The 25,847-nt window shown below is 34.6% G+C and overlaps 1 protein-coding gene across 3 annotated transcripts in view; it reads left to right on the forward strand.

The window, feature by feature from the left end:
- Nha1 (Na[+]/H[+] hydrogen antiporter 1) overlaps positions 1 to 25,847 on the forward strand; it is a 112,962-nt gene that overhangs the window by 74,326 nt on the left and 12,789 nt on the right. For all 3 annotated transcript variants that reach the window (XM_074130962.1, XM_074130963.1, XM_074130961.1), the window contains exons 2-4: positions 7,664 to 7,880; positions 11,354 to 11,453; positions 14,146 to 14,520. In XM_074130962.1, coding sequence (XP_073987063.1) covers positions 7,667 to 7,880; positions 11,354 to 11,453; positions 14,146 to 14,520 — 689 coding nt within the window. In that variant the 5' untranslated portion in view covers positions 7,664 to 7,666. The remainder of the gene's footprint in view (positions 1 to 7,663; positions 7,881 to 11,353; positions 11,454 to 14,145; positions 14,521 to 25,847) is intronic.

Below are 25,847 nucleotides of genomic sequence, written 5' to 3' on the forward strand. Positions count from 1 at the left end.
AATTACCTTCAATCTGTAGCTCTAAATCTATCCTAGATTCTAGAAAACCTTCTAAGCTAGAGTTATTTAATAAAGCAATAAAACCTATGAATTAGCTTATAAATTAATTCGGTAGAATTCTAGAATGACCCATAAAACTTTTATAGACCTTAAGAGAGAGAAAAAAACTTATTTAAAATATATAGAATTTTAGTTTTTACGGCCAAAAATATTCCAAAATACAGCCAGTTGATTGGACAGAATTCTGGATCATTAAAAAAAGCCGGATATCAACATAAACTAATTTTAAAATTACCCAATAAAAAGTAATAAAATAAATTGGTGCTCTCCATTGGCGTTTTTATGGTCGTTTTAATTAATTTGTTACCATTTTATGGTGTCGTTCTACATTTCTACTGCTTCCACGGGACCAGTCTTCTGACAAACGGTGTTCTGTAATAAAAAGTTCTGTATTGTCTTCATTTTTAAAGTATGAATGTAAATATACATATGTATGCAATATTTTTTCTTAGTGGTTGTGATAGACGATGTCTCAAACCTAATATATTCAGCCATAATATCTGAAATTTCTGGTTGAATCGTGTCTTGGAATGAATTTTTAGTGAGAATATTGTTTACGATACAGGCATGTTCCAGGATGTATTTATAGTCAGTCCTGCTGTGGTTATTTATTATATATTACAAACCGTTGAACTGTTCAACTTGTTTTGTGCATACAGCAGATATCTCTTTTTCAGAAATTAGTTCTTTCGAAACTAGATAGCTTGTTTAAAAAAATGTTGATAACTAACTTTCCCATCATCTATAAGAAAGTTAATGTTCAAATCTGTTAGTCCTAAAACCAATGTTTGGCAGGACCTCCATATTTTACACCTACACCTTCCTCTTAACCCAGAACAAACAGGCAGTGAAAAAGATTCCTCAAAAAACTTCTAGTCACTGTTCAAAAATTTTAAAGAACCGTATAAATTAACAGGCTTTTACGAGTACAAGCTCACCAGACTGTGAATTCTATCAGTAGTCATACTAGGCACAGGGTAACATCTTAACGGTTCTCAGGCTAAATTATATTTTTTTGTTTTTACTTTGAAATTCATAAGCTGTGTAGAGGTAAATCCACAATAAGTGAATCAGAAGAGATTGGGATGTGGTAGACGTAAGGAGCTGGAATTACTCATTGATAGCACTCTGGGACTTGTTATCCACATTACTCCAAGGAGTAACCCACAGTGGTCACGATGGAGATCTAGGGGGCTCCTGGTGGATCAGTCGGCATGGATGGTAGCCAGGAATGGTCTGTACATAAAGATTAGGGTAATTAGAGAGTGTATTTCTGGGATATTCCTTTCGCTAGCTGCTTAACGAAAGGAATACATATGAGGTCTGTGACCCAGTACAAGTACAGAGCATCCCTTAATTGTCGTAGCATATCTGTATTGCCCTTATCTCTGCCAAAATAAACTCCTAAATGAATAGTCGTTTAAAGAAGTCGTTTTTACCTTGAGGCTTCCTTAACCATCAAGACCAATGAACATTGTCAATAAATTAACAGAGCTTATGAATTATAAACTGGCTTTCTGATGTATCTCTCTGATTACTTGAGATCTGGAAGTATGTTCAATTATGTTAACCACTGACTTGCTTAATAATTATAATTATAACGATTTTAGAGTACTAGACTCAATAACTCCTTTGCAATCGTCACAAGTAAAGCTTTGTTTATAAACTTTGATAAATACAACCAGCAACAAAACTAATCAAAAAATCACTAAATAGGTATTAAAACCGATTTAAGTATGGTAACCTATGCGTTAGGAATGGGTGACCAGTTCATTTTATGTCCTTCAGATCGTAATCAATAAGTTTAGGTTTTATCTTTAAGAGAATTTCGAAGCGAGGATATACATGGAGGTCCCTTCTAAAAGGGCCTACTTTATCTTGAATTACTGCCAAGCACTCCAGGCCTCGCTAGTTTTGTTTTCTTGTTTCTATGATCTGTTTACATTTCAGTGTTGGAAGGTACCTGCAAGATCAAACACTCACAACACTAGAGGGCTTCTAGTTATAACTTGGACATGAAGATTTGCATAGATCTGCTCACCTACATTGCATTATGCATTATGGCAAAAAAATAGGAGTAACGTTAATATCGCGAAGTTATTACCTACCTTCCTTCCTTGCCGATTACAGTTATTAGGACATCTATTGCTATTAGTTTTGTTCCATTGGGAAAGTTTCGTTTTTTCTTTTTGCAACAGAATAGGTGCTGCACTTTACCGAAATACTTTAAATTAGTTAGAAAAAGAGCCTAGATCCTGCAAAGCCTCTCCAACTGTAACATCAAAGGAGGACTGTTTCATCTTAATCCTGATAACCATTACACATGCTCTAGCTCTGCGATAAATAGCTCTCTAAGACTTACAGTGTCTCTTAAACAGGTCTTTACTATCTGGAAGACTACAAAATGATTGACTACTTCTGAAGAAAACTTTTATTTTCATTGAAAAGTTCCCAGAGGACTACATGTCTTTAAGCGGTGAAATATTTTTAGCAATTAGGATGTTTTTACGGGTTGTAGTAGTTTTTTGTCTGAATATGTGGCTGTCACTTTTGTGAGGTCAACTAATTTTATGTCAGACAATCAGTCCAAAACAATTAGTTCTTTCTTCCAAAAAAATAATCAATTTTTTTTATTCATCTTGGCACAAACTCCTCCAGGTCTTCATTTACTTTCAGCATTCATTACAAAGTAGACATTACACAGCTCACTCTACTCCTGCTGAAGAGTACCAATGTCTACAAAAACGTTGTACTTAACGTAGTAAAATTGTGGTATAAGCACTTGAGATTGATCTTAGTATCTTTTCTTACAATGATAAAAATGCTCTCTACATTCTGTTCGAGTTGGGATTTTTCCTTCGTAATTGTTCATTTTTATTTTTTAAAACCGAGAAAAAGTGATGCAAGTAAAAAAACATGAAGAAACTAGTCAAACAAATAAACTCTAATCTTCATAATTATTTAGAAAAGATAATGGGATTAAAAAATCAGAGTGATTTACGATTGGACGCATTAAGATAAACCTACGAATGAATGGAAGATCAAAGAATTTATTTGCTTTTCTGCTAATTTACAAAACTAATTCAGTCATAAGGTGTTTTTTTAAACCTGCTTTCGAGTTAATCGATAATCACTATAATTTATAAAATGTTATTTATCGCAAACATCATTTGAATTGGTCTGGGACAGATATAAAAGAAAGTTTCTGTGAGATAAGATTAGACTATCGGGGTGGGATCTATGCCCCACAGCACCGCAGCCAAAAGAGACTTATTGGGCCATCCTCTTTGGATCTAGTAGACGAAACCTCCCCTACTGAGGAGGTTGAGGACAATCCCTACTAGTTCTTTTTGCGTTACTACCTCTTTTGATCTCAAAGTTCCTAAGGTTTGATAGTGCAATCAAACAGCAAGTGACAGGCAGTTTCTTGACACAATCTGCACAACGGTTCCGAACTAGTAAGCCCCACCTTGTACAGATGCTTTGTGAATACCAGCCATGCTTTGTGAATAGGCCTGTGGTCAGAGTAATCTTATTTCTATCCAAGCACAGAGTCTCTTCGGCTTGCCCCTGGCCACCATAGAGATACCATCTGCATAGCCCAGGACCGAGAACCCGCGAAGGTATAGCATCTGAAGTAAGTCGTCTGCGACCCCGCACCACAGGAGCGGAGATAAGACGCCGCTGGTAGTCGTAATACCAGCGTGAGGGGATCAACGGTCACCTGTGGCAGACCTCCACTGCCTCAGGAAGGCTACAATAAATGGGGTTTCGCCCGGTGCACCAAGGTGATCGTTACCGCACATATATTTTGCTACCCTGGACGCATACAGCCTCGACAAGAGTACCCATCTCAGCTTAAGTAGGGATCCAGGGAGAGGTCAGGAAGGGGCAAGACAGGATCAGAGGGATAGAAGCAAGGATTAGCAGAGGGAGGTCTACCACCACTATGCCCTATGTGAACTGTGTAAATGTATTGAGGTGTTATAGTGAAATGTTGCTCAGGTTCATGTTATTAGGCTGGGATATCCACAGAGACGCCAAATACCCTGAAGAAGTGGCCAATCCACTTCCCCCTACAGGATTCTGTGAGATAAAGTAATGAGCATTTTTTGGGGGAAGCTCAATGTTTCAGATTTCAAACAGGCCTCCGTTTACAGATAATGGCTAAACTTATATTTGATTGGTTTACTAAGGCTAAACTTCAAAGATAAGAAGGTGCTTTGGAAAGACATGTTAATACGTGAGTGAACTGCAAAGGAACTAGTCCTTGTTTGTGGATGATCTTCTCTCTGATTAAATTCAAATTGCAAGGTTGCATTCATTTAAAATGGGTGAATATGTCTTTCTACACATGCATCTTCTGATTTTGAGGGAACTAATCAAGGTTCTATTAAAATACTGTGGATAGGAATATTCTAGTAGTATTATTAAATCTAAAATTACCTTTTAATAAAAAGGAGATTGCCCTGAAAGTCTACCTTCATTCTCCTTTAAATTGATGGAGTTAGAAAATTGAAATAGATTTTCAACTGTCTTATTTACAGCGGAGTATCTCGTTAATGTGGCTTGAGTAGCATCGACCAGAGAAATGCTGTTAAAACTTGTTCGGGTTCTTTAAAAAATTTGAATAGTTTTGAAGATAGTCTTTATATTATTGGCTACGAACACCCCAATAACATTCAGCTTTCTTTACATTCAGATACGTAGTTGGTAACTTTGACCAGAAAGAATTAACTTTAAAAATAAGTTGTAACTTCATTCGAAGAAATGAGAAAAAACAACTCTAGTGGCTCTGCAGTATTTCTTCTTCTTCAAAGAACAAACATCAAAAAAGTATTCAAATTGTTCAATGTAACACAATTCCTGTGACAATTGATTTAGATTTTAGATTTGTCGGTCAGTTTTCTGAACAACTTGGTGGCATTGTACACCTTTATGTACTTTCAAGGTTAACTAAAACCTTGTATTGTTCTGAGTATGAAGTCTTTGCGATCAAGTTGCGAGTGGTTAGTTTCAGTTCTCTTTGTAAACGGCGATCGCAGTACTTTGTACTGAAATACCTGTAACCTGTTAATAATGGTCTTATCGGGGTCTAATAATAATTGGGTATAGTCAGCATGTCAACATGTCCAGCATACGTGACATGTAGAGTAATCTGGAACATAATTAATCAGAGAGTTTAAGAGTTTGATAGATCTACCTTAATTTCTGTGTTATTTCTATGTACTTGGGTAGTTTGCAGACTAGTCTTATGTTAGTTTGTAAACCAAGATCATGTTATTTTACGTAGCTTAGATGTTAATTTTGAAAGTTTCTAGTCAAAGTGAATTCTAAGGAGAGTACAAATTTTGGCTTGCGTATTACGTACGCTTATGCGTAAATTCAATTTATAAAATTAGTCCGTTAGTTAGTCAATTGAGGTTTATTTGTCATATATTGTTTGGAAGAGTTGGTGATGTCTTGGAAGAAGGAGAATATTTGCGTAAGTTGCGAGTATTGAATGTGTTATGTCTTAAATGTAATTAACTAGTAGGATTGGTCTGAGAACTTCGCCCGTATACACTTGGTACTGCGGTTTGTATTCACATTTATTTGATTCGTCTGTATTGTAACGATAAAGTTAGTATCACTTTAGGTATATAGGTGTTTGTATAGAAGTCTGTACTGAGTACGAATGCTAAAGCTATTTCTAAATTAGTACTTCCTTCGAATACCGTTTCTGTTTCAAATCCATTCGTTATTGAAACAGTGAATAACATATTCATAATACAGGAAAATTGTTTAATAGTTATTTAAAAATAAAAGCGAAGTTCATAGCACAATGTGTCTTGGAAATAGCATTCAAACGGCGGCCAACTCGAAGAAGCACTATAATATATACAAGTTTGTTACATTAGGCTTAATAATACAAAATGGCAATGCCAATAACATGAAAGTTACTGTGTTATTTACATTTAAATGATGCGCTAATCAAATCATATTGATTTTTTATTTCGCCAATGACGAAATATATGTAATGAAGCTATTATGTCGAGGACAAAAAACATCTTCAATGATATCTTATTTTGATATTTATTTATTTTAAGGCAAATTTTAAATAAAGATTGAATGACATTTAATTAAATAAATAATGTTCGAAATAAAACATTTTTGCAGAAGACATTATCATTAATTTATGACCATGAGAGGTGAGCACTATTAATTGCAAAATTATGTATCGATTATTTATGAAAAACATAAAAATATAAATTTATGTACAAGCTGAATAATAACAGGATATTGGTGTGGAGAACAACCAGCCAATTAAAGTTTGTCACCCGCAGTTTTGACAGGTTTTCTGTAGAAGGCAAGGTGTGTATGTGATTTTGTCGCCTGTAGTTTAACCTCGCCTACTACGAGTAGCTTCTTGGCCAGCTGGTTAATGGAGCTGAACTTATTTGACGTTATGTGTTGAATCCTCTTATATTTCTATCTTTCTAACACCTTTAGTTTTCTTGAAAACTATTTATTTAAGTACGTACGCTATTATATGACAGTTTAGTACGTTCTACTAAGGGAGGAGTTGCCTATTTACTATCTATTCAATGCAACCGTTTTATAAAATGTTTGTTGTTTTGTTTTATTAACTTTAAGGCGTATTAACATGTGAGATTATTGGCTTTTTTAAGGCATTCCTGTCTTTCAGACAGTATTCTCTCGTTATAGACAACAATGACCATTATAAGACAGTAAGTTGTAGGATTTTTTCTTTAAATTTGTAAACTTTTTGTTGTCTGCCTTTAAAAAATGGGTTATTTGATGCTAAAAGACCCAATTACTAGCAGAATACTGTTTTATATGGTCTTTAACAGTTGTAGGCTTTTAGACAGTCGCGGAAACCCTGAAATCAGTCGCCCCAAATGCACCCTTGACATAATTTATGAGGATGAAATCCTCACAAATCTTTTTCTCAGACGTAGTTGTACGAACGCCTCGAATTATTGAAGATGTACTCAGTCTAGTCATCTTTGAGAATCGGCTCGAATAAAGATGCGCTAGAAGACTGTAATGGCTAACTATGTAGGATGGCTTTTGTTATTAGGCTAATATATCTACCTTGTCGTTTCCCGAAATTTCAACAGAATTGGGTTTTCTATTGGTAAATGAAGTGTTCTGAGACTTACGATCGGCCGTTTACTGTGAACTGCCAGGATAAATGTGGGCTAATTCACTCGCTGAGAACCAACGACTCTTCAAGCTTCTTTTGTTTTCTTGAATGTCTTTTATGAATCCTTCAAACGGAATCTTTTCTTTCAGATCTCTTCAATCAAAGCTTCTCATTTCGTTTGTTTGCGCTAATTTTTTCTCTTACTTTTTCTTAATCAGACATCCTAAATGTAGTATTTCCGATAAACACTTTTTGAACATGGAAACCCATCGCGTTATTTCCTCTTGCTGCAAAAAGGTAATAGATCGAACTTTGACAACTATTTAGAGTAACTATTTTCGATAATCTGAAAAACACAAAAATTCTTCAATTACCTACCTCTTTATTTTACTGTTGAATTATTCATTAGCTAAAACACAAAAACTAATCATGATATTTGTCTGCCTGTATCAGGTGATGATGGGCGAGGGTTCGCGGGACGCCGGCGGTGGAGGAGGTGAAGTGAATCTGGGCTTTGAAAATGAGGAATCTAAAAGGAAAATAAGTACAACGTCAGCACCAAATTTGACTTCTAATGAAGAACGACTGAGAAAGGTGAGCACCGCATCTAGCCAAGAAAAACCAAAATCGATATTATTGAATGGCGATAACTACAGCTATAATTCTCAAGGTCAGTACTTATTTCTTCTTATTTGTGTATTAGCTAAGTTAGGTTAAAAGAAATGTTTTATAAAAGAAGAGAGAGATTGAAAGAGTGGAAGACAAAAGTATTAAGGTGTGTGATGATGAGGTGACTTTAGATAAGTCAGAAAGACGGTATAGCAAAAGTGAATCTAGAGTAGAAAAACGAAATATCTAGATATAAATAAATGAGACCGATAAAGTATATACAAAGGCTCTCACCTAGGACACAAACGAGATGCGCTTTAGAGGAGAGCAGACAGGGAAAAGGGGCTTTGTTAAGTTTCAGAGATTGTTCAGCAGCGCAAGAGATAAATATCTATCCAAACATGGGAAGTCGGAAGGCAACTAGTTTGTGCCAGTGGTAGTGCGCCCCGAAAATAGATCCAAGGAGTTACTGGAAGAAATGATAGGAGAAGGCGTGCCGTTATACCGCAAGGCGACAATGTGGGAGATGGTAAGAGGAGCGGTGGATGATACACACGGCTGGTTAGGGTGCGAACTCTCGGAGGGGAAGGACAGGATGCGGAATAGAAGAGGAAGAAGAAACCTGTAACCGTTCACATGGAAACTTGGCACACGAACAAAATTATCTTCTTCTATGGAAACTGCCTCCCACCAGCGTCGGGGAAAAGCAGGACATAAACCTGGAATTATACTGCAGAGACTTTTTTCAATCCTGACAAAACTATAATTTTCTCTATTTTTTTTAAAAAATAATATATTTTTGTTGCTATTTTAATAGGTGAATTCAAAACAACTGCTTCTTTTTTGGGAAAGGGGTCCAGAATTCGTAAAGATTCTAGACTTCAGTCAACCGCAAAAACAACTTTCTGTTCAAGCATGATGTTCTTTGTTTCTTAAAGTATTCTCACATCTTATGCTAGTGGTACGAGTATTATTAGCATCGATTTGGCCACAGGGCAGTTCTCTTTTCAAAAAGGGAAAAAGTAAACTTTCTTTCTCCATCTTTACTTAATAATATTTTTAATTTAAGAGGCAACAATAACCGAAGACATTAGCGCCCGAAACCTTTCTTAATCTAAGGCTACGCTAACCTAAGTAATGACCTATCTCATCTACCACAATAGCTCAAAGTGCATTATCAGAATTAGAGAGCATTCTATGTGACTTTCATCAAACTAAAATATTGCTGCGAATCCATCAGAGTGCCTTAAGAATCAATCACACTCTCCGAAGATTTAAGTATACACTGAGTTCAGTTTATTTATATGCAGAAAGTATTTGAATTCAAACAAAATCAGAAGTTGTTTGGTAGAAAATGCAGAAAATCTCAGAAAGTATGTTTTAAAGTGAGTGATATGTTCTTTAAAGTTGGATTCTCAAGATTGCGTTGAATAAAAATTGATGTACTAGGCCGGTATTGCAAGGAGCATTAAAATGTCAGTATATGTTTGAGCATTATACGATTCAATAAAGTAAATAGGAAATGAAGAAAATAGGTAAGTTTATACTTTCTCGAGAACAATAAAACGGAAGCAAGCAGCAGCAAATATCCTTACCTAAATATTATTAATGATAAGAAGGAAGTAAAGTATTATTTAAGCATAAATAAACATAGAGCTGCCGTTGCCTATTTGAAGAAAAAATTACAGAACATATGTTTACTGCAATAAAACGAGATTGTTTTTTTTTTTGTTCTTCGAGACCATTAGAAAATGAATATTATGGATTATGTTTGCAAGGATTTTGTCAACAAAGCAACTCTTAATATTTTACAAACGTTTCTACTTGTTAATTGTCTTCATCAGAGCCTAGATCACAATAATATGCTTCTTTTTACTGTAATATTCATTAGAAAAATAAAATAAACAAAATAATTAGAACTCGGATGTATTTCTTTAAAGAATTCTTTCTTTTTTTGTTTAGAAATGTTAAATAACTTACTTGTTATTGGATGAGTTAGTTGGGCGTCACAATACTATTGTACTTGAAGTTTAAAAACTAACTGGACTAAAATGAGGCATTTTTATAAGAAGTATATTAAAGTAGTTAATGTGTGTAAGCTTGGTGCGAAAATTTGCCATTTTAGTATTGTAACTCTTAACCAATTCTCACCCTAATATTTATAAAAGTTCCTTTGAGGTAATTTATCTACAATCCAATTATTTTTGTTTCTTTTACTTTACTAAAGAATATTGTAGCAGATTTATCGAAACGTTGGCAAAAAATTAGTTTTATTGACCGAATTCTCGCAAAAATAATCCACAATATAAAACGAGAACAATGGTGATGACAATGAGCTGTCTAATGAATGCTAGGAGAGAAAGAAATAAAAGAGTGAGTGGAAAATTGAAGATATAGATAAAATAATAAGGGAAACTGGGAAGGTCATAATAATGAGAACTATTGATGGAAGATGGTCCAAACAGGTCACAGAGAGAACAGAAACAGAAAAAAGAATCTCACATGAATAGAAAAGGAAAAGAAGTAAGATCTGTCAATAGCTTGGAACACGGATTTAAGAGGATCTGTGGAAGATTGCTTTGGCGCAGAGTGACTTGAGTCCGGGAAGTGAGGAACAGGGTTAAAGAGTTCTACAAGAATGGAAGAGTACAAGTGTTCAACAATGGATACGGTAAAACCAACATTGAACATAAATCTACACTTTATTTAAATTAGTTATTATACTGAACGTCTTTAAATACAGCGAAAATTGATTTATTTTATTTTTAAGAATAATATATATTTTATTTTTGTATATGCGCGTATTTACGTAACAAGAAATAAATTTTAAGAAGATGCGGCTTCTCCCTTAGTACTTATCTATTCAAAAAAGGGCATAAAGGCAGTCAAATTACTTCAGAAAATGAATATTCTGAAACAGATTTTACATTTGATACATCAAGAATAACACAAGAGTATAAGAGCCTGCTTAATAATCTTTATCCTCTTAGGAGTTCCTAAAATTCATTAAACTGATTCATTCGCTTGACTGGGGACTAAATAGGATTATAATACCCCCGGCACGCACAGCATTTCTCATTCATCTAGCATCAATTTGCCCGGTTTGGGGAAAAGAAGGCCAATTTCATTCCTTATTTCAGCCCTATCGCTTTAGACTGTTGGAAACTTGAAAGCAAAATACAAACATTCGGGAAGAAGGAATACTGAAAAGGGGAGTCTCCATTTCCAGCCTAGGTGATCCACATTGAGTGTTTGTTTAGGGTGCAGTGAAGTGAAGGCAATAATCTAAGTTCATATTTTTCTAGATAAGTGGAGAAAGTGTATGGGGATTGTTTCGAACTTGGCAGAAAGCAGTTCGCTAGTAGATGGCACAGGTTTTGATGAACCCTAACTGATGTAATCCCAATAAATTCATGCAGTTTTATGTATATTATTATAAATATAAATAAAACTAATGAAAGAAAAGCAGTAAAAGTATCCTTTCAATTCAGATCGATAACAATCTAATGTTGATTTGCAATTCAATGATTGCAGTAACAAGCACGGATATTCCGGCCAGAGTTTTGCCTCATTACAACATTGATGAACTGACCAGACAGTCCGCCCTCTACAGCAGCCATGAAGAACTTAATGAGTTTGTATACATTCTTTTTATTATTATTATTAACACGGATAATGAAAAATTTTTTGAAACGTTTTAATCTGAAATTTTGTACTTTTGATAAACTAGATTTCGTGAAACTCAAGTATTGGAAGATTTGTAGGCACTTCTTACCACTTAATATGCAAATAAGATGTCATTCTTTACAACAACTAACAAGATACAGCCATTATGCTCTCTCTCTAAGCCATTGTTGACTAAAATGATCATGAATCTTAAGATTATCTGCCTTTTTTTTTTTATAGGCTCATCTAATTTTAATTTATAGGACGCTAGTTTTTCAGACAGCTTATTTCGGAATGAAAATATGTCTGTTTCTAAATGTATAAAATTGCAGCCAAGACAGGAAACGATTCAGATAGGAAATGATGGATCACTCCTGTTCTCTTTGAGTTACCACGTCAATTCGTGGCGTTCATGCAGAAAAGCCATTGTGAACTTTCTTTACTCACTAAGAGCAGAACGCCGATTAACTTTTAATTAGTTATTATAAAATTATTATAATTTTATATTATAAAGTATGTTATTCAAACTGTCCAGTAGGGTCTGTCGTGAAAACTGCCAAAAGCTACTGGAAAAATAACTAACTTTAACAATTATTCACTCTTTTCCTACAAAAGATACTATTTTTAAATTTTCTTTAAACTGAAAAGCACATCCTTGCTTATATGTGTAATTATTTGCAACAACGCAAATGAAATAAATTTCAAAATATTTTATATTAATGTGTTTAATAAGGCTTAATAAAATATTTAAAAAATAGAAAGAAATTTAAATTAGCCTTACTTTCTCCTCATTATTAATAACATTGATGAAGTCTGATTTTTCTTGAATAGATCTTGATAACTTATCTTTAACTGATTGGGGCAAAACTTTGGGCACTATTTGTGCTCCCATTCGTGGCTGAAGCGATATGAAGGGATAGTGGGGTTTGAAACTTAAAAAGGAAACATAAAAATTCAACATTCAACTTTATAACTTAATTTGCAATTATTTGCTTGTAAAATAAACTTGTCGTAACACTAAATATAATCACAGTTTGATTTATTCTGAACAGAATATTTTGTACTAAATATTTTCCTGCCTTATTAACTGTAATTTGATCATTTCATTATCATTTTGTATAGAGGAAATACTTCCTTTTGAAAGTATAATTTTGTTATTAAACGGCAACTAAAACATATAGAAATACTGGGAATTGGTAAAAAGGAAATTGTTCTTGGTGAGAGCAGGTAATAAATAGAACTGAGAATTTTATCGTAGGCATCCTGCAGCCTGTAAATAAAAATCCGGAAGTCCAGAAGAAATTTATTCCATCAGAATAAGTCATTCTTTAAGTATTACCAATCACGCACTTGACTATATCGTATTCTCTTATCAAATCCTCGTAACTTTTTACATCAGTGTGTACGTAGTTAATGGTAAATTACTCGTATTGAGTAAGTTCTAATTACTAAAATAGTTAACGATAAGTGATCCTAATCAGCTAAGCCTTTTCATTATACTCGTACTTCTTGTATAAAATGTATCAAATCGTTCCAAGTTTCATTCTCGTCCAATCATGTGATTTCCGGGTACATTACAACGGTGCAAAGTTATCGTAGTTTGCCTGATTTCAGGTTACGTTTGTATTTCAACTACTTAGGCGTATTTTCTAATATGTACATTTTGCTCATCCTGTTTAGAAATTGTGATGGCAAAATCAGCCGCCATTTTGCTGTTAGATAGTATAGGAATCAAAGCGGCTTACATATGATATGGACACATATCTGCGAACACAAACACAAAAGCAAATAGAATGTCATATAATCCATAGTAATGTGTAATAATGGAATTGTTACCCACACGAATAGCCAAGGAAGGGAGGAAGTATGACTGCTAGCTTGAACCTGCCTCCACCCCTTCATCCAACCAAACTGAACTATCCGCTTGTCTATTACTCTATGCCCCGTTCCAGAACTACCTCCACTCGCCTCGCCAAGTCCCACCAGTATGTAGCGAATGCTTTACGAGAGTGATGTGTTTTATACACAAATATACACATTCAAATACAGATACATATACACAAGGCTTCTCTGTAACTCTGTTTGCGCTTCGTATTTCTCATTCCTTCACTTTATAAATGCTTTACATTCTCCAGAACAGACGCGTCACCGGGCAAACAGCTGCCATCGTCTCTCCAGCAACAATGCCATTTCAACAATATGTTGCCGCATAGTTCGCGCCTTCAAAATTTTGAATAATATAGATTTTTTTTCTCTCTCTTCTATTTTGCCATTTCACACTTTTTGAATATATGAATCTCTAAATTTTGGATTTAGCAAGTCTGAATACATTCAGCGCTCATGTTGTCAGTTTGAAAATGGTTTGTGAATTCCTGAAAAGTTATTGACCTGGACAGAGAAACTCAGACAACTTATTCTGAATATTCTACATAATGGCGTTGAATGAAATGAGAATGCCGACGGCCTGGCAAAGCTGAGTTTTATGAACACTATTAGCCTAGTTTAAAGTTCAGACTAGTTCACTAGTTCTGAGGATATTTATTGACGCCCAAAAATGAATTTGCTCCTCAAATATTTAGAATAATTTAAGTAAAATTACTTAACTGATGTAACCTATCGCTAACCTTCTATTTAAAACTAGATTTATGATGTGTTGACAGTTCTTGGTGGTTTGTATTGTGCACGAAATGTCGGCAGAAAGAGACTGGTCCAGGCTGGGAGCCGCCATACTGGCAGACAGTATGCCCTTATCCGTTCTGCCCCACATACAGGCATGTGGCACGAGTGTTCTCACTGTTCCTGTTAGGCCTAATGGCCTGGGGTATCATCTTCTCAGTGCTGGGCGAGGATGCTGCGCCCGGTGGCCAACTCTTTGACATTGCCTTGCTCTGCATTGCTGCACATTTCGGCGGCTGGCTGTTCAGCGTGGTCACCATGCCACCGCTGGTTGGCATGCTGATGGTCGGCATCACATTCCAAAATGTTGGACTAATCAATGTGCATGGAGAATATAATGAAGTAGTTTCCGTTTTAAGGTAAGTCAAGTTTCATTAGAGGTTATGTTTAATTTTTTTTAAACACTTATTGTAAGTAATTGCTTATCTTAAACCATAATTGACTGCCACAATCTTTTTAACTTGTTTTATCTGATATTACGCTTACGATTATGTTGAATCGTTAGTCACACATGACAATCTAAAGTCTGAACTTTGTTTGGAATTCTTTTAGTGTCTTGACATCCGCTCATACCAGCCCAGCAAATCTACTAGATTACCCTCTTAGGCTTGCTTAGGTGCACTCCGTAGATTTAGGTGCTCTAGAGGAATTTCTATTCTCAGCTGAACATATTCCATCATCCATGAGTGATGACTCATACTTACATGAACCCTTCTAGACGTCTAGATGATGAATGGACGAATGTTAAAAAGCAATTGACTTTAGGATTTGCTATACAGTCACTCTTTACATATCCAACATCTAAGATAAAATTGGTGTTGTAGATAAGATCTATTATGTCTACCGTGGTATCTATGTCAGTGTTAGTAGGCTTTACAAAGTGTTAAATGTGTAAATGTAGTGAGGTGTCATTTATATATATATTATCTGTGTGTTTCTTTGTATTTTGTGCGTCATGATTGGTCAGTGGATTCGCTAAACCCGAATGTTTACCCACATCAACTATATCTGTCAGCCTTATCAATATAGTGCGAGTATTTTAGGTGTCTGGGTAAATTTTGTTCGTTTTGTCTACATGGAATACCCAATTAGATTGGTGAAAAGTGGCTAGTACTCTTCCAAGTTGTTTGAAAATGTAAGAACGTAACCATTGTTATTCTAAAACAACCATCATTGGAGTTTCAATATCCTATTTACCATCAATATACAAGATGAGATACAAACTAAAAAGTAAAGGAATGCCTATTTTTCAGTTGGGCTTTAGGTCCAACTACGAAATTAAGTGACGCGGACGAAGACGACTAGTGAGCATACTTTACTGTAAATTGTAAGGCCTAGACCGGGAATCGTACCCAGTGTCTCGTAAACATCTTCGCGGTCTTCGTCTCTAACCTCTCGGCTACTGCACTTCACAATAAAGTATTCTTAGTATTCCTTAGAGGGGCTGAGAGCACCTGCAGCCTTTGATGTGATTAGAGGATATCCACAGTTTTTATTTATACGAAGAGCATTAGAAAATTTGTCAATAAACAAAAGTTGCAAAAAAACTAACAATAGCAATGTTTTTTTTCGAAGACTAAGTTTTGTAGCCTAGATGAAAACTTCTCCACTGAGAAGGAATTGACAGAGGTCGCTTAAGTACACCCTCACAAACTAAGAATGCGTAATATAGCTAAGTAGAGCTTTCTCTACTTAGAAAAAAAAAACCTGTTAGATTTAGGGGATTAGTCAGATATGCTGGTGTCCCTGCTTGTATCCCAATCTAGTAAAACTACATCGCTCAATTCTAATACCCTAAACATTACTCAAATTAGCTAACAACGTTCTACGAACAAACGACACTAAAACGGGGCACTTCGGATGTTTTAGGTCACAGTAAATTTAGCTTTACTTTATCTCCCATGAAGAAGATTCCATCTAATCTAGTTTAGATGGGCCCAAAAGAAGGCTACCCTTAATGTATATTTCAGCTTTGGCCTTAAAACTAGATAACAGAGACAAAACAAGTAGAAATCTAGACGAACTGGAACCCGATCCGGTATTTTGCCGGTGTATTTTAGTTTACATTTTTCAAAAAAAGGCTACCCTTTATGTATATTTCAGCTTTGGCCTTAAATCTAGATAACAATGACAAAACTAGTAGAAATCTAGATGAACTGGAACCCAATCCGGTATTTTTCCGTTTTATTTTAGCCTATATTTTTCCAAAAGAAGACTACCTTCTATGTATATTTCAGCTTTGGCTTTAAAACAAGATAACAAAGACAAAACTAGTAGGAATAATCAATTAGAAATCTCGAGTAAATTTAGAATTAAAACCTGCGAATTACTCGAAAAGCTATTAGATTGTAGAGTTTTTTTGTTTTAACGCGGCTAGAACAAGTAGGTAAATAGAGAAAAAGTATTAAAAATTTTAACGTTCATCCCGAATTAAATAAGCTTTTATATAGGTCAACCAATGATTAAATAAGTCTGCGATGGCCGGCATGCTCGCCATTACCCCTTCACGTTTAATTATAGATCACCACAGGTGTTCACCTTTACCTAGCTGAACTGTGCAGGGCTGAGTTCCTTAATAAATTCTCAAACTGGTGGCATCTCTACCCTTTGCCACCCATTCTCTACCCGCATCTTAGCCCCGTTTTCATCGTAGGTGTTCTTCTCCAGCTATTTGGCCTTCCTGCTGATTGTAGGGGTGGGTTCTATTGTACTGAGGCGTCGAACGCGATAACAAAGGATAATTTAAGAGGTTGAACCTATCTACAGCCAAAAAAGAAGTGGGATAGAATAAGAGGAGTACCTTGAATTGGAGGGTAGAGGCTGTGGAGTGCTAGCGTTCGAGAGAAAGAGTAGACTGGAGTTTGAGAACTGGAGAACTTATACTGGATAGGATGTGATGGGTAAATAGAAAGGATGGCCAAGGAGGGAACGGTGTTGTTAGGGCAGAATTTGCAGTGGGATGAGGATATGGCGAGGATCGGAGTGAATGAGAGAGTGATAAATAACCTGCACAAAGAAAACAGTTTAATTCAGTTGGTGCGCTCCCAAAACTGGCTACCAACTCCGGCTGGCCCATATATCCTCAACCATCCTGATCAATTCTCTGAGTTTGTACCGCTAAAGTAGAATATAAAGACTTCACATGTTCCTTCTCTGACGTCATCATCACAAAACTTACTCCACTCCAATAATTCTAGCAAAGTTCAACGCCAAACCGAAATCCTTCTCTTCCTATCCTTTCCCATCTTAAAAACAAACAGATTTACTTTCTCTTATTGGCCGAAAGCGAAAACAATAAGCCCTTTCCTAGTTTTGGAACTGTAATATACAATGCATTTTAGGTCTCTTTTCAGTTCCAAAAACGTTTGCGCATGATGTATGGGTTTACTAAGGCAAGGTGAAAAGTTTCCAGCCTTGTACAAAGATTGCGTAGCTATCGATGAAATTTTAGTCATTTTATTTTTGTACACGCATAGCAATAATGAACAACGGTCAACTCGATCTAATGGTATCTTCAAATTATGGCTCAAGAATGTTTGTATTTTCTATTTCCAAGGTACACATGCAAACCTTAGAAGACGATCTCATTCACTCATAAACATATATCAAAATCATTTTTCCGACTTATACGATCTCAAAACTATATGTCCTTAGAAAGCTCCATCGCAAAAAAAACACTTTTTCTCCTTCTAGCAGAAGTGAGAGTAAATAAAATCTATCCACATTTAAAAAGGCAAAAGCGCGAGAATTATAGAAGTTTGTTTTAATTGATTTAAAAGGAAAAGTTATGAACCTAACGAGAAAAACCACCCACGGATGCTTCCACTAGATTAATAACGATTTACAAACCGTTATAGGAGAGCGCTAATAACTCAATTTCCCATTTATGGTTGGAAGGGTTGTTGGTCCTTCTGATCCACACTTTAATTGTAATTAAAATCATTTCTCAGAAAGGGGCTTTTATTAGGGAAGGACTGGCTGTGGGGTTAAATAAAAAAATAAGCCTTCCATTGGTTTTGAGAATGGAGGAGTATGAGTTGTACTTTGGTCTGAGATGTAATTCACTTTGTGTCCAAGATTAGGCGAAGAAATCTTTGGAGATCTCTCCGAATTGATTATTAATTTACTGGTTTCTATAAATTTTTATAATTCGATTTATCGAATGCGAAGATAATTCATTTTATATAAACCTGCGATAACTGATGAAGGCAATCTATGATTTACGAGGTATTTCGTTCTATCACTATAAGTTTGAACTCCATACTGAATATAATAAATTGCTGATCCTCGTGATGGTTTTCAGCGATAGTTTTAATTGAAACTGCCGGATCTTCCCTTTCCTTCGTTCAAAATATAATAAGGGAAAAGTATTGTTTTACTGAAAACCTTACATCGTGAGCGCTACATCTCTTACAGAGGTCATTTTTCTTTAAACTAAAGTTGGAGTTTTCATCCTGAAAAAGAGTGATTCCAACAAAATTACAAGTGGTACATTCACTCTGAATTTTGCTTTGAAGGCTCTGGTCTGGCCTATCACATTTAATTCATGATTAAAACATCTCGGAGGACAGTTGTCATAAAATCGTTGATCGTAAAAAACTGTACGAAAAAACTTAATCAAAAAACCAATTTTGACAATTAATTTTTTTCGCTTTTCCTGCAAGAGATAAAATTCCCAAATTTTCTTTAAAATATAGTGCAAATCCTCCTTTATAACTGTATTTTTTTTTTTGCAACAGTCCAGATCTAATAGATTTATAAAAAACGGCATTTTCAGAATCTTTTATTGTGTAAACATTAAGTAATTGTTTCCCCAAACCTTGATTATATTTCCATTCTTCTCGGGTAATGAAGGTTGTAAGTGCTAATTGATGAAAAGGTCGACTACAGATCTTTTATCAAAACAAAAAATAGAAGATTTGTAGGTTATTGGGAGAATTTTTTTTACTTTAAGATAATAATTGAGAAACTGGATATAATAGTAAATTTTTGTTTAGCTGAGTAAAAATACCGCACACATCTTAAAAACAACTTCTTCACACGTTTAGTTTAATAATTATTGCGCTAAAAGAAAATTCAGTGAAAATGAAAGAAAAAAAAACCCAAGAACAAAACTCTTACTGTTACATTTAGACTGAGTGTAAGAATAGGACGCGATGAAATAAAAATGTAGAATAGTTCAGGTGAACAGTCGTGAACTATCCATCAGTTACTTGCTCACTAATTGTAGAAACTGCATTCTAATTGCACTTTTGATTGAAGTTATCTGTTCTCAAACAATTTAAAAACAAAGAGAATCAAAATTGATGGGAAATGGTTGGGTAAGTGCGGTAGTTTGATGTTCGTAACATTGACTCTGTAACTTTGTTTTATATCATTTTTCAAATCTAACCTTCACCTCTAAACGCCCCAAAACAGCAGTATTGTCAGGATGTCAGCCAGCCGAGCTGGTAATCGGATTGTTAAAACCACCTTGTAACACCCCTCAAGGCAGAAGAAACATTATTTTAATATTATAAGAAAGATGGATGCACATTCTCTTTATATTTCATGCCAACCATCTGTAAATAGAAAAATACGTCTCCCAAGTTGTAATTTGTATTTTTTTTTTAAACTTTGGTGTTTGATTAATAGTTGTAATTGTGAGCTGCCGTAAAAAATATACGAAGAATAAACTGTTTTAATATTATTTGTTATTCAGCTAATTGGCTAGTTATGGCTAAAATATCATTAACTTTAATTAATATTTTGTTGTGAAGGGCCAAACAATAATAGGAGAGCTGGTATACTACTGCGTTCAATGAAACCTGGGCTTGGGATACCAGACGATCACATCTCTAAGAATTAATTAGTTTATTTCCCCCTCTCCGCCGGCAGAATTCTGAAAAAACATTGATAAAACATGAGTTTTGAAAAAAACATTGAGTAATGAATAAATGTATCGATAAATATACTGAATTAATATAATTGAGCGAATTATATTAATTGATGGATTGAGTAGCATCGCAGTAATGAGAGCTTTTCCGTCGCAGAAGGCATCAAATAAGGAGAAGCAGAGAAAGATGATTATCTCGAGAATTAGTCGCTCCTCTCAAATATCTTTTCTTTTTCTTGTTTGAGTGAAACATCTTATTATATCCATGAAAGAAAATAATGGGATCCTTTAATTAGACAGGACTAAGTGAAAAGAATGATGGCATCCTCTTTCTCCAATGTAAGTATTGGTCGTACAAATAATATCTTAAATTCAACAGTAATGACTGCAGATCGTGTACCAAAATAGAACTGTTTTCCTGAAAGCGGGAGGTGAATTTTTTTGGGATTCATGGAATTCTTATATTGCCATACACTATTTTTTTTATTTAAATATGTTTAAAAGGCCTATTTAGAATGTAATTTAGTGGTAGAAAAAGAGATGATTGATTATGTTTGCAAACTTAGAAAATATTAGCAGTAGAATGTTGCCGTCTTCATTCACGTTGGTTAGCTAGAATTGCGTGGATAGCTATGTGAACGGTGACGATTATGAATGTTCTTCAAGAAGGCTCTATTCGAATGGTGAAAAATTCAAATGGTAAAGGCTTCTCTTAGTGGTCAATAAATTCTCTTCATGAATCGATTGGAAAGCTACACTAAAAATGAAAAAGAAGCTTTCGTACCAAGTAATTCTACTCAAAATACTCAAAAAACCATAGATAGTCCGAAAGTTCACAAAGTGGAAAATTAAATAAATACTAATAAATGAAGATATCAACAGAACAGTGATTAAGTTTGAGGCGCCAATGACCCCAATAATGTTAATAAAGCATCGACGAGAAAATATTAACGCAAACTAAAAGAAATAATAATAAAATTAAGTCGTAAATTTTAGCAAATGAGAGCAAAATATCCGATATCCACTCTAATAAAAACATATTCTATAATTCATTAAATTATTTCGCTTGCTTAAGGAATAAATTAATTAAAACTGTTAAAATTAATTATAGTATAAAAGCGTTTATTAACAATAAATAGCGCTGGCCATCTTTCGCTGATATTAGAACAAAATTAGGGTGTAGCGTTGAATCGGGGGAGCCGTTGGATGGAGCTGTCGGTGGAGGCAGGATAGCCGGTTGGGTTGATTGTGCACACTGTCGGTGTGGTAGCTTGGCGCAGGTTTACCAGGGGTTCTATGGTTAAACAATCTGCTTGTTAATCTAGATCACTTCCGGCCAAGTATTTCCGGTTACTAGCAGTTTACTACTACCACCACTAGCAAGCGTTTAGAGCTACCTTTCTCCACCAATGCCAACTAATAATTTTCACATTAACACTCGTGTTATTCAGTTGGCCGAACACTAAAGAATATTTAGAAATTCATTTCAGTTGGCTACTAATTAGTGTGTTCCACGTCTCCATAGTAACCTTTCTTATGGTTGTAGTCATGGCTACCCTGAATAGGCTATAGCCGTGGTAGATCTTCGAATTTGAATTGTAATAAAATATCGGGTACTTTAAAGTATCAGGTCCGGAGAGTGAAGCGCAGGGAAACAATATCCGAAATATATAAAAGATATTGCCCATCGATAAGCTCTAAAAAAAATCCCAACGAAGAGATACTTTAAAAGGAGACCGACACAAGAAATACAATGTCCAGAAAATATTGGAACACGAAAGCTAGCCGATGGACATAACCTCCAGTAACCATTCCAGTGATTTGAGTTGGGAGAGAAATTTGAAGGGAAGCCCCTTTGTCAGCTGACAGCCAGCGAGATCTTCTCTGAGAGGGAACCCAATGAGCTCTTTACTTGATTAGATAAATGTTATCGGGAGTCTACTTTATAGCTCCCATGTTTATCATTGAAATAACCTTTACACACAATACTGTAAATCTTTATAAACAATTTCATTTAGTATCTTAAGCTTCAATTTAAGTAATTGATTCGATTATTGAAATCATTTACTAGATCTTTGCAGTACAATTAATAATCTTAATCAACTTAATTAATCGACAGTGTTAACAAATATTTTTAAAAAAAACAAAATTTTCTACAAAGATTTTACTTTAATAGCAATCAATGGAGCTTAGTGTTCACAGTTCTTGAGCGCACCACAATAATCAACTTCCAGAATCTCTTGATCTACTATTTGTCATCGCACGTACTCCCACCTTTCTGAGATTTCCTTTACCTCCTCTCCATTTAATCGATCTGGTCGATTCGTGCAGCTTTTTGTCTTTATTTTTGATCTCCACTTCCACTAAAAGTTCCAACTATTCTAAACTTTCTGCTTTCATCACTAAAACAGCGAATTGAAACAAGCAATATAAATTCCACGTAGTTCTAAATTTCCCCAAACACAATATTGGCCAATCAAACATCATATTATGGACCAAAACATACCCAATTCCTGCCTTTCACATGCTCAAAACTTTCTCTCTCAATTGTGTACACAAGCATACTTAACCAATGGCAGGATGTTTTATAATTAATCAAACAAACTATGTAACAACAAACTGCGCCTATTTCCGGCAGAATTTAATACCTATCTAATATTTACATCCTCCCTTTAATAGAATGACTCTTATTATTAAGAGTATAACAATCCAAAAAGCTAGAGTTTTAATTATCTGCAGGATTACGCACAATTGATCTTATCGTAATTTTTAAGTTGTCCCACAAATTAGCACGTTTACTGGACGATGACTCTTCAATCAGAAGGACGATTCCCTCCGGCACATGATGTTAAACATCATCATCGTCCGATTATGGCACAAGAAGTGCTATATATTGTTTTCTTTGTGAGACTAAAATTGTAAACTCAATAAATTGTTTGAAAGACGAAACGAGCAAACCTGCTTAACCATTTAAGCAGCAAGAAGACAGCTCACGAGGTCTATATACGTAGTTTTTATCATTTTCCAAAAATAAAAACCTTTGCAAAGAATCTTATTGCAATATTATTATTTCTTATCTTCCAGTTAATAAATTTACTTGGAACATAGAGTTTTATTAGTCAAATATATGTTCCCTGCAATAAGTAATAGGGTAGTTCGGCTAGTTTGCTCAGTGAGGTATTTAGATTTCCAATAAGCTTAGTTTTAAACGGACCAATAGATTTCTCAAAAATTGAACATTATTCTATTTTTGTAAAAAAAATGAATAACACAAATACATTAGCTATCGATTATGAAATTAAGAAAACAAAACCGCTGAAGAAGTTATCGCACTTCCGTTAAAGTTGGCTATTCTGCAGTAATAAAAAAGCAAAAACTACTTGGTGTAGAAATACTATTGAATTCTTCAACACAGCTACGAGTATCTGACCTAAAAGTACTTGGACCTTCTAATATCCAAGCAGCATCAATTCTAGATTGCATAATATAGACTCAGCGAAATCAACGATAAGGATATCTGGTGTGATAAGGGAATTTGAATCGATTGCAATGATTGCTCGTACTTGGGAAATACAAGTAAAGAAATAACAAAGTTTAATATATCTCTAAGATTTACCCTAATGTCGGGGCGCGGGTAAATACTTGCGGATTGCAGGTTGTGCACAGCTGTTTCTTCCAATCTAATCTAATCTTATGTGAGACTTAGAATTTATGCAATACAGGCCAACTGCTGAATACTTTTTTTTTTTTTTTTTTTTACTTACAATACTTGTCAAGTATGAATTGAGGGTAAATTCACTTTCGAAAATTTATTATTAAAATTTGTAATCCACTCCCAGTAATGAGTGAATGAGATTGAGGTATTATTGAGGGATCTGATACGGAGAGCCCGACAGTCTTTGCGGTTGCCTCTCTATAAAGAAGTTGAATATTCTTTAGACGTACTAAATTTAAGAGTCTAGCATTTCATTTGAATTGGTTTTTTAAATTACGTTGCGAGTTATTACATTTTTTTTTTTATAATTTATTTGTTAAGTTACACCAGCGCTAGATGCACTATTAGTAACAATGTCAATAGCTGATACCACTACAAACTCCACTAATTGAGGGGAGAAGTTACCCAGTGATAACACTCCCTAAGTCATCTCTAGGATTAGCTACTCTCCTCAGAAGAGAGAAAATCGCGAGGCCACTGGCGTTTTAATCGTCTGGGAGGATGATCTGGATGGTGATGAGATGATAAGTGGCGGACAAGAGGATTGGAATGAGAGTGCATGTTCTGATGAAAACTTTTATAGCGAGTTCGTGCAACCTGACCAACAAACGGAATTTCCAGGTCTGTGTGGATGGTTAGATTAGAAACATAAAATGGAGCGTTAACGATAGTGCGGAGAATTTTAGACTGAAGAGATTGAATTCGTTGAAGATTGGAGCGTTTCGTTGAACCCCACAGTTCAATACCGTACGTCCAGGCGGGTTTTAGTACGGAATTGTAAATCAGTCGTTTGTTATTAAGTGAAAGTTTTGAAAGTTGGTCTAGAAGTCTTTTAAGTAGTCGATAACGCCTGTTAACTTCAGTTCGTTTAAGTCGTGTGTGCGGGTTCCAAGTCAGTCTTTTGTCTAAATAAAGCCCAAGATAACGGACAACATTGGCAGGAGGAATTGGAATTGAGGAATGGTTATTACATTTAAATTATAACCCCGAAAGAGAGACTAGTTGCTGCCCTTTGTGTAATCTTAGCGTGAAGGAGGATATATTCCACTTTTTGGGGATACTCGTATGTCCGATACTCTCTGAATTTAGATATCTCTAGGTGCAAAAAGTTTATCAAAGAATCAGCTGGTTAAATTTCTTAATGGCCACAATTTTATAAGCCTTGTTAAATTGCACAGCAATCTTATCGCTAAAATTTAAAGTATTTAATTTTAATCAATAATTTTTTTTATTATTTATTTTTTTAAACTTTTCCAAACTTTTAATTTACATTTTATTTTATTTCACTTTTAATTTAAGCATAATTATTATTATCTTAATTTCTATTTTTGAATTAGGTTACTTCTATTTCTCATTTTGTATTTTTTCTTTTCTCCTCTCTATTCTTCTTTGAGCTGTTATTTTTATTTTACTTTTTTCATTTATTTTAGTTATTATCATTAACTAAAACATTTGAATAATTGTAAAATAATATTAAATATGTTTGTATTATTATGCCTTTATCTTTTTTTAAGTGTAATCTGTAAAATAGATTTCCTTATTTTCTGTTTGTATTATTATTTCTTCTATCTCTCCCTCAATAACAACTTCCGGCAGACGGTTTTACCAAGCCTTAGAATGTATAGAAATACATTACTTTTGTATCTATTATTTTATTATGTAATAAAGCATTAATATTATTAATGAGAGAAGTTTTTTATAATTGTTTATAAATAAATCTAAAAAGGGAAATTCCGTTATTTGTGAATCCAAAGAAAAATAATGAAAATAAGAAATTTTTCCTTTAAGAACCTTTAACATGAACATGAATTTCCTGAGGTAATATTTTTGCAAGGTTTATAAATAATTCCATTACTCTGTAAGAAGTAAAGTACAAAAAAATCATGACATCTGAGAAGGAACATTACATGCAGAATGTTTGAATATATAAACATAAACGAATGAGAAAGGAATTCTATGATGCCAGTTTTCCCAAGAACAGCCTAACTTTTCCCCCACACTTCCCAGCCAGTAAGAAATAAAAGAGAAAATTTTAGAAAACGAGAAAGGCTAAATAAATTGATGAAAAATATTTTCACGTGAATATACCATAGAGA

The sequence above is a fragment of the Rhodnius prolixus genome, unplaced genomic scaffold (assembly GCF_049639745.1).
Source record: "Rhodnius prolixus isolate KJV_2025 unplaced genomic scaffold, Rpr scaffold_4, whole genome shotgun sequence".
In the NCBI taxonomy this organism is placed as follows: Eukaryota; Metazoa; Arthropoda; class Insecta; order Hemiptera; family Reduviidae; genus Rhodnius; species Rhodnius prolixus.